This window comes from Lolium rigidum, chromosome 6 (genome assembly GCF_022539505.1).
Source record: "Lolium rigidum isolate FL_2022 chromosome 6, APGP_CSIRO_Lrig_0.1, whole genome shotgun sequence".
Taxonomy (NCBI): domain Eukaryota; kingdom Viridiplantae; phylum Streptophyta; class Magnoliopsida; order Poales; family Poaceae; genus Lolium; species Lolium rigidum.
In genome coordinates this window covers 244416016-244431680 of record NC_061513.1, presented here as the reverse complement: position 1 = coordinate 244431680, position 15665 = coordinate 244416016, and the positions used below count along the sequence as shown (strand labels likewise).

The following is a 15665-nucleotide window of genomic DNA, read 5'->3' as shown; positions in this document are numbered from 1 at the left end:
ATACTGTATAGCTGAGATTAAAAACCTAAATTTTACATTCCGATGAATATAATCAGCCACACAAGCGCACAATTTCATATATGAGAGTCTTGACTAACTTGTTTGAGATATGCACAGGTAAGGTCAAGCTGAAAAAACTCGAATTGAATCAACATCCAACAGGTGTGAGTGAGAATTTGCTTGCCCAAAAATTACCAACATGAAGGTAAGCACCATTAAATTTTAATAAAATCGAAAACCAAGAGCTCACTTTGGTAGAACAGGGTCTAATATATTACTACCCATGAATGGAAAAACCAGAAGTCCTGCACAGAGCTTATCGGGCGTCAGGCCAAGACAATAATAATTCGATCTAAAAGATAGAAATACTTTCTAGCGTGCCTTCTTTTCAGACATGTATGTGAGCTCATTTTTGCATAGCAGGGTCCAAAATATACTACCCATGAGTTGATAAATCGAAATTGCACATAGCTTATCATTACCCGTAACACTATGTCGAGATACAATCATGTGTCTCCACAATTTGTCATTAGTTTGGCTGTAAATGAATACTAAATCTACTTTCCATATTTCTGGTGGCTGTGGGCTACTACTACTAACAACGCCATTGCTAGAATGGCTTAATGAAAGTAGCTGGCAAACTGAAATAACACACGGAAGCATCATTCAGCAGGACATGCATAACACTGACTTTACCAGATAGGAAAAGTAGTAAAATCAATGGAAGCTCTGGTGCCATAGTATGCTGAGGTTTCTCAGAAGGCTTCAAAACATGCAGGAGTGACTCAACTACCGGCGGTATCTAAAGGTATAAACGATGCCCCCATAGGGGGCTTCACAGCGCTCAGCGCTTCGTGATCGTTGGATTTTGTCAAATGGTTAATCTTGACCGTCATTTTTTTCACTGCCTCCATATAAAAACGAGCCTCTCACTAGAAAACCCTAGCCTCCATCATCTTCTGCCCCTCACGCCCGCACCCACCCCCAATCAGCTGCCTCCATTTCTTCCCAATCCCCACCTCCATCTCTTGCCCAATCCTCTCCTCCATCTCTCCCCAATCCCCTCCAGCTCCTCTGCACCCCTTCTCCTCCACTGGCCTTCTCCATGGCTGGATAGGCAAAGGGACAACCATGGCGCCATGGATGAGGAGGCAAAGCTCGTTGTGGAGGTGCCGTCCGCCGCGTCCCGTGCCGTCACCGGTGGCCGGCCTTGCCTCATGGCGCCGATCTGCCAGGGATTCGGTTAAGGTGAGCCCCTGCTTCACTGATGCGGGTCAGTTGCCGGTTGGTTGTTCCATGTTTTCTTCCCCCTTGTTCTTCGATCTTCTCCGTGCCGCGGCCGTGCTCTGTCGTCGGCCTTGGCTGACGCCGGCCCGCGGCTCGACGGTGGCCGTGCTGCTGCCCTGTTCCTCCTTCGTTCTTCTGGTTCTTCTTGCTCGCTTTCTGTGCCCTTTACTGTACTCTTTTCCCCCCTCTTCGCAGGTCGTCCGTGTGCTGGGATTGCCGCGTCTGGTGCTGGTGGCTGCTTCGTATCTCCTGCTATTCGATTCTTCCCGTGGTGAGCCCCGTCCTACTCTCCCCTGTATCTTGCAATCCTGCAAAAAAACGTGTGTGCTTGAACCTGTCTTCAGATTAACAAATCACACCTGGTTAATCCATTCAACAAATATCTATTCCCCAACGAGGCACCTGTAGAAGGAGAGGGAGTAACAAAAGTTCTACTTTATATTAGTTTTTGGCCAAGGAGGATTTCTAACATCATGTGAGGGCTTCTAATATCATACTGTCTAGAGGTGATTAGCAATACACACTGTCTACAGGTGATTTGTTCTTGGTTTTGTTATGTGATTACGGTGCAGAAAATAGCTCTTTACGTTGCAGTGTTCTTCAGCCATGTGACTTCTACAATCAATTAACCGCAGATTTTACATAAATAGGCACGATACACACTAGACCAAGAAATAGACACACCAATGCCCCTTAGCTGATGACTGATGATGGTTAGTCATCTATTAATATAGTCTCTAACCACAATTACTGTCGGCAGGCTTATGTTCAGCTCCATACACTTCCACGTATTATTCCTGTGAAGATTTTTATTTCTCTTGAATCAGTAATCGGACAGTTCAACAGGTAGAGGGAATAGGGAAGGGGGGAGGGGGAGAAAAAGTTTGTTTCCACCGAGTAATTGTTGTTTCGTCTTGGGTTGTAGGGTAGGCTAGAACCTGTTCTCCTTCCCTATTGGTGTGTAGGGTTCAGGCCTGGTAACTTATTTGTTCTCAGAGAGGGATGAGATGATTCAATTTGTATATGATGATAGTGCTCTGCAAGGGGAAATACAGAACTACATTTCCTAATCACGAGGTCGTGCTCGAGCATTTTTTTTTCGAGAATGAAACAGCTCGAGCATGGCCAGCAAGACTTAAGGACGTGGTCTCCACATTATTAATCATATCCCTCTCATAAATATTTATGTCATTTTCCTCTATTTAATTCCCACAGGTTACATATCTGTTTTTTTATTTGATTAGATTTGTGATGCTTGCAAGCTATTTGATCCAGAAAGGAGCTCTTGGTGTGGGCTGCCAATTGTTCTATCCAGAAAATTGATTCCATATTTTTCTACACGTTAGTCATTTGTATGGTGCAGGTTCACGAACAATAAATGGTTGTTGAATGATTCCATATTTTCGCTGTTTGAGTGCCCAGTTCATACATGTTTTGATTCTTTATGTTTCTTTTCTAATTTATTCATGAGGTATTCAAAGTTTTCCCCTTGTAACAGCCTGGTCATAACTAATTATTGGTCACCATCTTTAATTATGCAACACGTTTTGGGTATAATTTCTATTAATATATATGTTGCTCGCAACAGTGACCAGTGAGCAAAATGCCTTACTGCTTCTCATAGGATGCTTTCTCAGTTATACTACTTTAATATATCTCAGGTCTCCAAAATTATAATATCATTAACTTGATAAAATATTTCTATTGTTTTGCAGTTCTACTATACAAGAGCATTTCATTTGTGAGCGTGGATGAGGTTTCCAAAAACGAATCTGGAGGGGCGGAACACATTGCCGTCGGTTTTTGGTACGTGGAGTTCAGTCTTCACACTGATTATCATGGCTCCATGTGTTTACTGACTATCCATATCCAGGCTGCATTTCAAAGATGTCTTCCTCATTTTTTTAAGCTGATGCAAAGTATGATTTAGTTATTTGTTATCTTAACATAACTATTAATCTATTATACATCTATGTTAAATCATAATACAAAATAAATTTCTCCTTCGAGCTAAGATGTTTATTTCTTGAATATGCAGGCTATTGTATTTGTCGGCGTGTCATGCTTTAGATTTCTTCACAGACAGATGTAGGTCTCATCACCTAATGCAATAGCCATTGTGTGTATTATGAAAATTGTTGATGTGGCGTAAGGGCAAATTACTCAACTCCTCATTCTGCAAATGGACGGCCAGTGGCGCTATAAACTTGAATCTTCTTCGTCGGATCAACAGCGCATGGTGCAGGGGCATTGTAGAACTCGTCGAGTGGCCTGCCCGAAGGTTTGGAGCGGTAGGGCAGGCAGAGGCAGCGGTGCTTCACTGGTACCAGGCATACCAATGCCAGCTGAAGCCTGCATACTAAGCACAAATTGGTATCCGGTGGCGGGCACCACCATCTCCATTGCAGGAGTCGTTGTTTTGACAGAGAGCGTCTCGCAATCGGGCTGTCACCACTCTGCTCTCGATCAAAAAGAAACATATTATACGCAGAGACCTCAGCCCAAGAAATGAATTGCAAGCATAAAAACAGACTGCAATCCAAGTAACAAAATTGAAAGGAAGAAGACATACATGTGACTCCGTAGCTGAAACTTCAAGCCCCCCTCATTGCCATGATATTGCTCTCCTCGTTGGAACAAAACCAAGGAACATACACAAAGGAGTAAGATATGTTGCTAGTTCAGAGGAAGGAGACAACATACGGGATCTGTGCCCATCCCTTTTCCTTGCAAAATCTACCTATCCTGTATAAAAAACAAGGTGTTATGCAACCAAAAGATCAGAGAACTTATCACACCGTATTGCTTATGGCAAGAAAATGAGTCAAGGAAGAAATATACCTTTGCATATTTGTCTCTTCTGGTTCTTCAAGATTTTTTTGTGCCTGGATCAGCAACAACCAACAGCCTCATAATCCCAACACTCACAGCTGAAATAAACATGGAACATAAACGAAAATTTCAGAGCAAACACCTAATCCTCTCCTAGTCGTAGATGATTTCTGACCAAATAAAAACTCTCCTGCTACCATGGACTCCTCCCTACTTGGGGGTCGAGATCTAGAGATAGAGGGGAGAGAGGGAGGGAGAGGAGGAGGAGGAAGACAGGAGGAAAACATGCAGCAGCACCGGCTTAGTGCCCAATGATACAAACCCTGAAGGAAATTAGGAAACGAAAATTCAGCTGTGAGAACTGACTTACCTTTTTCCTCATCGGGACTGGATGCCTGTGGTTATCCTACGCAATGCTGTTCTTGTCACCTGGACTCCCGTCGCTCCTTGTACCGCCCGAAGCTAGCAGCGACGTGCCGACGACCAGAGGTAGCCGTGTAGCCGATGATGCGCGAACGAAGGTCGGAACCCCCTGCCCAGCCACTACGCTCATTGACACACAGAGAGAGAGAGAGGAAGTGAGGCTGGAGAAAGAAAGGGGGTGCAGAGGATTCAGAGGAAGGCGCGGTCACAGCGCCATACCTGCCCGATGAACTCGTGGTCGAGGTGGCTGTATCCGACCTCTCACTCTCCCTGCTTGCCGGCCCGCCTCCGCGCCGGAGGCGTCTCCGCCACCCAGCTGCCTCCCGAGGTCGCGCCGCATGCAGATCGGCGTGCGCCCCACCCGATGCCATGGCGCAGCCACCTACTGATGGGGAATAGAGAAGGCGTGCCCCTCTCCCTGCTTGCTGGACCACCTCCACAGCGACGACGTCGTCGCCACCCAACTGCCTCCCAAGGACACGTCGCACGTCGATCGGTGCCGCCCCGTCCCGATGCCATGGCGCCGCCGCCTAGTGTTGGGGAATAGAGAGGAGGAGGGTGCGGCTCGGTGTGCAGCAGCGTTGGCTGTGGCCAGGGGAGGGAGGGGAGCAGGCCACCGTGGCGGCCATGAAGGGGAAAGGAGAAAATGAGAGACAAACGGTTGGTTCGCTTGGGAACTGATGCAACCGTTTTGACTACTCCAGAAAGGCTAGAGGCACGCACGGAAGGATGAGGAAAATTGTTTATCACCCTCTTTAAAAATGGTACAGAGCACAAAAGGTACACACAGGAAAACACCTGCAGTAATAAAACTATCTAAACCATACGTGTCAGCCCAACATTAATCTCAAAAAAAATCCAAGATTAGGAGAAAAAAGATGCTTGTTAAGGTTTAATATAGTAGTTATATTGGATGCCTCCTCCTTTCGCGTGAGATGGTGTTGTATGGGTCTGTAAAACTTTTAACGGGGTTTGCTGTTGGTGGGGACACAGTGGCAATTGTCCTATTAAGGGAAATCAAGAAGAGATCTCTTTCTTAAAAAATCATGTTTGTCCTTTCTATGTAGATTAATTAAGATTGAAAAATATTTTTCAGTGGTACATAGCAAATTTAAAGTTTCTTGTATTTTGAAAATAAAACATATACTAAAAATTATCCAAAAATCAAGATCTTCGTATAGCCAAAAATTAAAACCTCCATGGTGTTAGAGTATACGTACGGTTTAGGTAATCTAGGATAGAGATAAATCTCGTGTCTTGTCTTGCACTCCAAGATGATCCCTGTACGCCTATATATACTCGCCCATGAGGCTCAATAATACATCCATCATATTCCGCCAATATCTCTCTATCCTTCAACATGGTATCAGAGCGGCGCCGATCTTGACCTAGCCGCCGCCGCACTTCCGCACCGCGCCGCCCCTGCGGAGATCGATCTCCATGATCTACTCCGGGGGCCGCGCAAACCGTATGAGGGTTCGTCCGCCGATCCGTTGATCCGCTGCCTTCGAGTCTTTTTTTTTCCAATCCATAGATTGGTTTTCTTTTTGCTTCGCCGGTCGCTCGACCGGTGTTTTTCTTTTTTGGTTTACTGATCATAGATCGGATTGAGTCGCCCATCGCCGTCGTCCACTTGCGCCTCTACTCCGATAACGGCATCGACCTGCACCGGCCATCAACCACACGGCACAGCCTCACGCACCGCACACGGGACGCCCCTACGTGCATCGTAGCAGGCTGTTCTTGCTCGCACGGTCTCCATCGCCGGTTCGTCTTCACCGTCATCGCCCAGGACATCACCGACAACGTCGCCAACGACTCCTATCTACGACGCGTAGTCCACGCCAGGGCAGTGTAGCGCCGCCGTCGGTCTGATCAACCGGCCCACAGACGTCTACGCACTACAAGAAATCTGCCATAAGTTGACAAAAAAAAGGTGTCACTGAAACGTCACTGATGGTTACTTGTGACGTTACGGTGACGCTTTTTAAAACGTCAAAAGTTGGGAATCAGCAGTGACTGCTTGCGACGTTCCACTTGAAAACGTCGTAGATCTTTGTGACGTTTGCAAACGTCACAGACGGCATGACGTTCTCAAAACGTCATGGGCACCTGCCCCCGAGTCCAGCGTGGCAATCCGACGTGGCAAAATTGTGACAAATTAGAAACGTCATTATCTGAATTCAGCCCGGTCCATTCATCTCCTTATGTGGGCTGAGCCCATTAGTACTGATTATTTTTTTCGGCTTTGTTGGGCCTTGGCCTTTTTAGTTTTTTTTAGCTTATTACCTCGGCCTTTTTAGCTTTTTTTTTCAACGGCCTTTTTAGCTGCTGTACTTACTGGGCCTGGGCCAATTTTCATTGGGCCTAGCCTGTTTAAAGTCTTGGGCCGTGGCCTTTTTAGGACCCATTACAGTTTTGGGCCGTGGCCTTTTTAGGACCCATTACAGTTTTGGGCCGTGGCCTTTTTAGGACCCATTACAGTTTTGGGCCGTGGCCTTTTTTAGGACCCATTACAGTTTTGGGCCGTGGCCTTTTTAGGACCCATTACAGTTTTGGGTTTTGGCCTTTTTAGTGTCCGTTACACTTTTGGGCCTTGGCCTTTTTAGGGTCCATTATGGTTTTGGGCCTTGGCCTTTTAGGGTCCATGAAGATTTTGGGCCTATGCCTTTTTAGGGTCCACAAAGGTTTTGGGCCTCAGCCTTTTTAGGGTCAATTATTTGTTGGGATGTAGCCTTTCAAGAACCCATATATTTCTAGGCTACTTTGGGCCTTGGCCTTTTAAGAGCCCACAATAGCCCAACAGTGCATATATTAAATTAGGAAATTCAACAGCAAAATATAAAAGACAACATTTCAAATCTGCAAATTTCAGAGAGCGAGTCACGGCGAACAAAATGACCAGGTTTACAGATTCACCAACATGTCAAGAAAGTTCACAGATTCACTATAAGATCAACCACTTCGCAATAAGAAGTTCACAAATATGACCAAGTTATTGTCACGCTGCCAGGATGTGACCAAGTTCCATGGCGGGACACAAAAAAGGGATACGACCAGCAGCAGGAGCTAATTCGCAGAAGCTTCGAAGATGGACATCTTGTGAGCAAGCCTCCTATCACTTTCCTCAGTACGCTTGAGGAGCTCCATGTAGTCCTTGTCACGCTGAGCTTGTGCCGCTTCATTTGCCGATTGCTTCTCCTTCTGGGCAGCTGCTTCTTCCATGATGGCAGCAAACTGCTGCTTCATCTGTTCAGCTTCCTCCTGGGACCTCTTCAGCTGTGCTTCCAGGTCATGAACATGCGCCGATACGGCGAGCTGCGGTGGGCTTGTTGAGCTTGACGGTGGAGCTGGGCTGAAGTCCAGCATTCTTCGGGAAAGTGTTGTGCTTGGCTTCCTTGCTAAGAACCTTTGCAACAACAGCGGCTGAGACCTTGGCGGTGCACCTTCCGGCACGGGAATAGCCATCTCAGCTTCAATATCAGCACGGAGATCCGTTTCCAAAAGATTCATCAATTCGGGAAAAGCACGGGTCCAAGAATGGTTCACAAAAGTGAAATGAACAAGCACTTACTATTGCAGCTAGAGCTTCCTCGGAGAAACCATCCTTCTTCGCTGTGATGGGTCGCCTTAAAGATGTCGATCGCATCTAGCTCTTCACCTCTGCGCTCCTCCCTCCGGAAATGATGTTCACCAAGAATCGGAACATAAAGCTTGTGGAGACAAGAGTAAGATGCAAAGGAAATTCTGTAAGAGTGTTCTTACGAGTTGCATACGGACGAGCAGACATAGCTACGAGAGCCAGTCTTTTGGCCAAATTTGACCGCAAGCACGACTGTCCTTGTTCTTGGTACATGTGTTCTGCAGAAGGGCACAATCATGATATTCAGCAATGTGCACACTATAACGATGAGCATCATGTCTACCATGCAAGCACTAATGACTGCAACTGAAGCAAAAAACATACCCTGTGTCTTAGGGTTACCCACGAAGCAGTTAGAGCTTCCCATTCTTCATCTGAGACATCCTTAACAGGGGACTTGATGCTGACTTCATTTGCTAGTACTTTGTCGAAGTAGTCCCTTTTCGGGATGTAGCGCCTGTTCTTCGACACTTTCCGCAGTACGTCATAGCAAGCCTTCTGGATGTCTTCCGACTCTGTGTCCATGTTGAAATTTGCCTACAAAGCAAACAAGGGCAAGGACGAGGTTAGTTATCATGAACTATGAACAATCAAGCAAGCACTCCTATCATCTAACTAATGAAGCTGGTGATGAAGAAGATTACCCCCATCTTTCCAACGAAGTCGGCCAACAAATTCTCATCCCTCTTGTACAACTTGAAATGCGGAAGGAGTGGCATCCGGCCTCTTGCAAGCATTCCACCCTCCGATGCAAACTTGGCAGCGAGGCAAAGGCTTCTCGGGACGTTTCAGCCTGGAGGAATCTCAATGGTAAGCTTGACTCCCATCCCCTTGCAAATATGCTCCAGCCCGGTGCCCTTCCTTTTACGGCCACCTGCAGCAGTGGTTCCACCTGAATAGCATACATACAAAGATCATGTCAGAAAGGAGCACCCACATCCAAAAGACTTTATAAAGATAAACAAAAAAGGCAGTAGATAGTGAGGACAGCTGTCCAACAAAAACTTGCCTTCATCATCCTCAGGATCAAGAAAACCATCAGAATCAAAGTGCTGATGGTCCATGACATCGGATGCGGTAGGACTCGTGTCCCTGCGAACGAGTGCTTCCTTCATTGATCCTTTCATCAATCTGCGGTGAGCTCTTGCGATTGTTGCGGGGCGGAGTATCTTCATTGTTGGTTGCAGACGCTTCACTTGATGTCATCCTGGTGACTCTTTTGGAAGGAGCCTCAGCAACAGGTTCCAGATGCCTCTTTCTCCCTCCTGGAGCATCAGCAAACACTCTACCAGGAGGCATTGAACTTTGTTACTTTTGCAACCTCTTACTCCTCCTCCCTGGGCTTGTCTTTCCAACAGATGCCTTTTTCTTTCTACTCTTGGGATCCTTCAATGCCTCGCAAAAATAGCAAAACAAAAATGGCATTACATCACAGGTTATAGCAAGACAGAAATAAGAAAACAGATACAAGTAATGCCATCCCTCCAAAGATGATAAGCAGAATGCACCTTCTCAATGTGTTCCCCTATACTCCCTTCAACCTCCCCATCCTCCTGGTCAACCAATTGGTCATTGCTCGGATGATAATCTGAGCTCTCGCCTTGTGTTATTGCAGATGACTCATCATTTGAAAGTGTGGAACCACCTCCACCTCGACCACCACGTGACTTCCTAAATATTGACACTACGGCAGGAATACCCAGGGACTGCAAGACACGGTTGTTCCGCATCATTTTCCTAGCCCTGTCCTTCTCTATCTCTGTGAGGGGCGCTTCTTTACATGTATGGGAGAAATATGTAACCATTAGATTGATGGTTGAAATGCATAGAAGCAAGCCAACTCGAACAACTAAGGTAAATTGTTTAATCATAGCAATTTTCAGCTTTTAGTTTCATTTAATCCTAGGGTACAGAAATATTCAGACAGAACCAAAAAAACCCCAGCACCCGATTAAAAGCATCAATTAGACACGATGATGTTAGGATGAATGTCAACACCCGGATTTTTAAGTCCAGATGCCTGTTATGTCATACATCGCAATCCCAGGAATATTGTTGTTGCGAGACCTAACAGTTGAATATCATAAGTCATCATTCATTACATACCATAGTCGTCTTACAAATTCAGATCACCTGATCCATATTACACAAATAGTTGATCTATCGATCAACGAACAAACACAAGTTCATAGCGGAAGCGTAAGATAGAAGGGACTCTCTAGTCCACAGGCCAACGTCTGACGTCAGAAGATTCCCTAGTTGTCGTAGGCGTCCTGCTGGTCGTCATCTTGATAGTTCTGCTCCTCTTCATAGTCTGGCCATTTGAATAGCCAGGGACACAGCCGTGAGTACTTTAAAGTACTCGCAAACTAATACTAATGTAAGTACTAACATTGCTATTAAGGGGTGCTAAGCTCTAGTTTATTTTGCATAAAGCCAATTTTAGTTCACAAGTATTTGAGAAAAGACTTATCCAAGTGCTAACTAACTCAAGTGGGAACATTAGTGTCATTCCCACAACTCTGTTGTGATTCAAAATCAAAGTCACCTTTCAAATTCAAATCCACAAGTCACCATTCATATTTTTAGCAAGGTTCTGATGACGGAACAGTATGGCCTTTTCCAACTATCCATGACCGCGGACGCGGCTATTCGAATAGGTTAAACTCTGCAGAGATTGTACACTTGTGCCACAATAATTGCAATAGTTCGTCAGGGGTAACTGGCCCTGATTTATCGTACGCAGTACGCGAACTACCAATCCTAACCTTCAATTTACATACTCTAGTATAGGCACCTCTCCCTATGAGCTTGGCCTCCCGGTGAAAACAAACCGTCAACCCGGGAACTGCACAGGGCTTGGGTAGGACATTCACCTCATTTCACGTCAATTCACTTTCGATGGAGGTAGCCTCGGCATAACCCCGATGACGCTTGTTCAGAGGGAACCCATACTAAAATACATAAGTTTCCAGCTAAGCCTTACCCAAGTTCAGGTATTGTGGGGGTACTTGTAAAATTGGAATGGTATCGCATCCGAACCCAACCATCAGTTTTGGTAAAATTCACCAATTCATTCACCAGTCATATTCACCTTCAAAATCTTTCAATAGAATGACTTATCATTCCAAAGTTTTCAAAGTCATTTCATTTCACAAGTTCCCAACTAGAGTAGTCATTTTTAATTTAGCACTAGCATCTAAGTATGAGGGGTGCTAAGTAATTTGCTTGCTTCAAGGCTAACATTGATACTCTTGTACTAATCCAATACTAACCAAGTGAATCATAAATCAAAAAAGTACTTTGATAAAACAAAGGTAATTAAAGCTTGTAAAGTAAAACTGGGAAGTAGGATCATGAACATAAAAAGGGGTGATGCCTTGCTCATGGTGAGCTTTGCACTTTGCAAGAGTATTATCTTGCCTTGGTTGGGGAATTGGTCAAAGTGGTCTTCTTCTCCTTGGAAGTAGGCTTCCTCCTCCTCTGGATACTCCTTGGTACTAGCGTCTAAAATACGAATACGAGGTATACCATCATCATACCACACTTAAGTACTAGACTAAGCACACACATGAATCACATAACTTAAGCTAGCATCACACACTACTTATTAAGTTGGTGGAGGTGTTTTTTTCTTATTTAAGAAAAATAATTTCCTCTCATACTAACTTAGGTGTTACTTTTAATTACTTAGAGAAAATAATTTCCTCTCATTATATTATTAAGATTTAATTTCTCTCATGAATAATATATGACCTAGGTTGACCAAAGTCAACCTCTTCATACTTATCATTTAAGAAAAAGATTTAAATGGGGTGAAGCACCTCATACAATTTAATCCTAACATGGTAATGATTTAATATCATCCAACAAATCATATGAGAACCTATAGACCAGGGTCTCTATCTCACTTTGAAATGTTCATGACAAGATTTAAATGAGAGAGAAACTCCCATGTGAATTTTAAATAGTTTTGGACAATATCATTTACTAGAAATAGCCATATAGTCCTTTAATTAAACTAGGCCATGAGAATGTACAGAACCCATATCATATTTTTACATAGTAAATTAGAGTTTGTGAAATGTGAATTATAGCAATTGGATTCACTTAAAAATTCAAATAGGTTGATTTTCTAGATTTATTTGAATACTGAAAAGTATCTGTCTTGTTATTTTTACCATTCAAAATCTACAAAAACTATGGGTTTGAATCCAGTGGGATGAGTTAGAGGATTTAATAAGGATTCTGGAACATTTTGATTTGCTAAATTTGGGTTTGTAGATTTTAAACTATTCAATTTCTAATAGGGGACCAGTATTGAAATTTGCTGTAACAAAATATTTGAATTAAAGCAGATGGGCTAGGCGGGAAAACTATTGGGCCGAAAGATTTGAATCTCTGAATGGCCAGCCCAACTAACGACGCGGGCCAACTGACAAAGTGTCCCACGGGTCAGTGACTTAACTCACCCGAAACGGTATGTTGCAACGCGAGCCGTTGGATCAGAAGGGGATCGAGCGGTGCAGAGGCGTCGTCTTCGTCGGGGGAAGAGCTTGCTGGAGCGGTGGAGGTAGGGGGTCGGCGGCCTACCGGAGCTCCGGCGAGGGGTGGCGAAGTGCGGCGGCGACGTTGTCGAGGCAGGGGAAGTAGATGGAGCAGACGGCGGCTCGGATGGTGGCCGCAATCGACGGCTTGCTTGGTGGCGGTGCTGCGGGTCTTCAGCTCGCAATTGGGCGGCTGCCGGCGACGATGTGGTTGGGAGAGGAGCGGTGGAGGATCAGAGAGAGGAGAGGAGTAGAATGGCGTGAGAAATCCTTCGCGGAGGGGTCTCCTTTTATAGGTTCAAGGGGGTGGCCGTGGCGGAGCGGGCAGGGCATCGACGAGATCGCTGTTGCAGGGTAGCGAAGGGGCAAGGGATGGTCGCTGAGCGTTGGCGACATCCAGGCAGCGCTGACGAGCGTCATGGCGAGGCAGGGGAAGGAATGGTCGTGTCGTCAACGTCAGCGCATCATGGCAGTACGGTGGCGGATGATCGTCATCCGTGACGACGGCTACAGGGCGAGCGCGTCCAAATGGAGTTGTCTGGGAGGTTGCAGGATCCACGGCGAAGCGATGGGTGCATGGGGAGAGTGAGGGGAGGCGTGAGGCGATGGGGCACGGCGGCGTCCTATCGCGTCCAGGGACGTCATCGTGCGCGTCCTGGCGAGGTACTGGACGTCTCTGGGCGTGTCTGGGCGCGCTGGTACTGGCCAGTGTCATCGTCATCTCGGTCAATGGCGTGCATGGTCGTGGTCAGTGAGGTGAGGGCAAGCTCCAGGACATGATGTGGCTCAGCTGAGGTGAGAGGAGGAAGTGATGGCATGGTGGCCGGCATGGTGTTGTTCTGGTCATGTCTTTGCTTTGACTGAGGTGACAATGGATGGTGAGGTAGAGGAGAGGTGCAGGGATGCTCCAGAGCAGCAGGAGTGGCCAGAGGTGGACTTGGTCCAACCAAAAATCCAGCATGGGCATGAGATTGTACCCTGCCTGCAAGGTGCTTGTGAAAATGGCCGCAAGAGAAATTTTGTCAAATTTTGGAAAGATTTTTGGTGGAAAGCATTCATATAATCAGAGAGGTAGAATGGTGGTGGTGGTGGTCAATTTGGTGTTGATTTGCAAGTTTTCAAGTTGGGGTTGATCTTCTCTTTGTTTCAATGTCTCTACTTGTCAAATCATTTCTGGTCAACCTGTTCAAAGTCAGCTCTGGTGGTCAACAGCAAAATGGTTCACCTTGACATGGTCTTGGATGACATGGAGAGAGTTGGTCAAGTTTAGTTTAGGAAAAGTCAAAACCAGGGGTGCAAAGTGGTGAAGATAATATAAAAGGGTCATATGACCATTATCATATGTAAGATGGAAATTGCATTTTTCTTTGATTTGATTCTGGTTTCTTTGATGCATTTGTGTTTGTTATTGATATATAAGTGTTTTACAAACAATGGCACAAGCCAAAGTGGCCTTGGTTTAAGATTTGCAAAAATTGGCTAAGTGTGTATGTGAGTGAAAAATGGGATTTTCTCCCTATTTGATTTCTCTCTTTTTGATTTAATTTTTCTTGACTCCAAAGTGATTCTTATTAGTTTAGGAACATTTCCAAACCATTGAAACCATTCCAAAAGGTCTAGCTCAAAGATTTGCAAAAATGGCCATAACACATAAGAGGTGACATGTCAAATTTTCTTATTCTTGTAATTTGCTCCCCTTGCTTTACGTGGGCAAGGTTGAGGGTCACATTAGTGTTAGGTTAGGTTTAGATATGGTTTCACACTATTTGGTCAAGGTATAAAGGCATAGGACAAGAATTGGGTATTATGGCTATTTGTCACATATGCCTCTATGCATATGTTGCATTTGATTTCTAATTTGATTGTTCTTGGCCCATTTGATGTTGTTGAGTGTTGAAATGGTATATAGGAGTGATCCAACCATTCACCACAAGTCTTAGGGTCAAGATCCTCAATTTCACAAATTTGCTATTTTACTCTCATATGCCTCTATGGCATTTTTACTTTCTTTTTATTTTCTTTTGTTTCAACTTGGATTGGGTTTGAGAAGTACTAGATAAGGTTTATGAAGGTTTTCCAATCCTCTAAATAAAGTGGAAAGTCCTAGGGTAAAGTTTTATAAGAATAGCCATAGGCACATATGCCTTTTCTTATTTAAATTCTTTTTATTTTATTTTAACTTGGATGGTAAAAAAGGAATGTGAGGTTTAGGGTTTAAGATTATTTCAAATACTAATTAAACAAGCAATCATGGCAATAGCACAAGAATTAAACAAGATCTCTATGTATCAAACTTAATTTAATAAAAAAAAATTGTTGGTTCCAAAATTTGGAACTAGGGAAATTCATTTTGTTTGTTTTGAAATTTTTGGGATGTTACAAACCCTTCCCCCTTAACAAATCTCGTCCCGAGATTTTAAGAAAAGTTAGGTTCCTAAGAAAGATTGAGCAGTGAGATTTACAGGTGAACATACTTGGCATGGCCTGAGGGGCTTCCTGGGCTTCAGTGGCATTCATATGGTAGAAACGGCCGTTGTTGTTGTTCCGGTTCCTTCTTCCTACAAAGCAGCGTTGTTGCTGAGTAGGTGCAGCGGTATTGGCGGCAATCTTGGCAAGCTTCTTGGGGCACTCATTGGAGTAGTGACCCAGAACTCCACATTCATAGCAGTTGACAGTGGACTTGTCTTTGGGGTTGACGGGAACAGCGTTACTCCCAGTCACGGGGGCAGTATTGGGGTGGTTGTTGTTGCCATTGGGGTGGTTGTTGTTGTTGTGGTTGGTGTTGTTGTTGTTGTTGCTGCTGCGGTTGTTGTTGGTGTTGCGGTTGTTTTTGTTGTTGTTGCTTGGGCGGTAAATCTGAGTTGGGGGCTTGTTGTATCTTGAGGCAAATCCTCCAGTTGAGTTGTTGCGGTACTTTTGGGCGTTGTTGGGTC

The 15665-nt window shown here is 44.8% G+C and overlaps 1 protein-coding gene across 1 annotated transcript; it reads left to right on the top strand.

Annotated features, from left to right (window-relative positions):
* The first annotated feature begins 1064 nt into the window (after window positions 1-1064).
* Window positions 1065-3441, top strand: LOC124659937. Its single transcript, XM_047197742.1, has 4 exons — window positions 1065-1248; window positions 1483-1558; window positions 3003-3093; window positions 3326-3441. The coding sequence occupies exons 1-4, from the start codon at window positions 1132-1134 to the stop codon at window positions 3399-3401; spliced, it is 360 nt and encodes a 119-aa protein (XP_047053698.1). The 5' UTR covers window positions 1065-1131; the 3' UTR covers window positions 3402-3441.
* Window positions 3442-15665: the final 12224 nt, after the last annotated feature.

Coding starts and splice junctions, on each gene's coding strand:
- LOC124659937 (XM_047197742.1), top strand. CDS start 1,132: ATGGCGCCATGGATGAGGAGGCAAAGCTCGTTGTGGAGGTGCCGTCCG. Junction 1,249..1,482: donor CTGCCAGGGATTCGGTTAAG/GTGAGCCCCTGC, acceptor CCCTCTTCGCAG/GTCGTCCGTGTGCTGGGATT. Junction 1,559..3,002: donor GCTATTCGATTCTTCCCGTG/GTGAGCCCCGTC, acceptor ATTGTTTTGCAG/TTCTACTATACAAGAGCATT.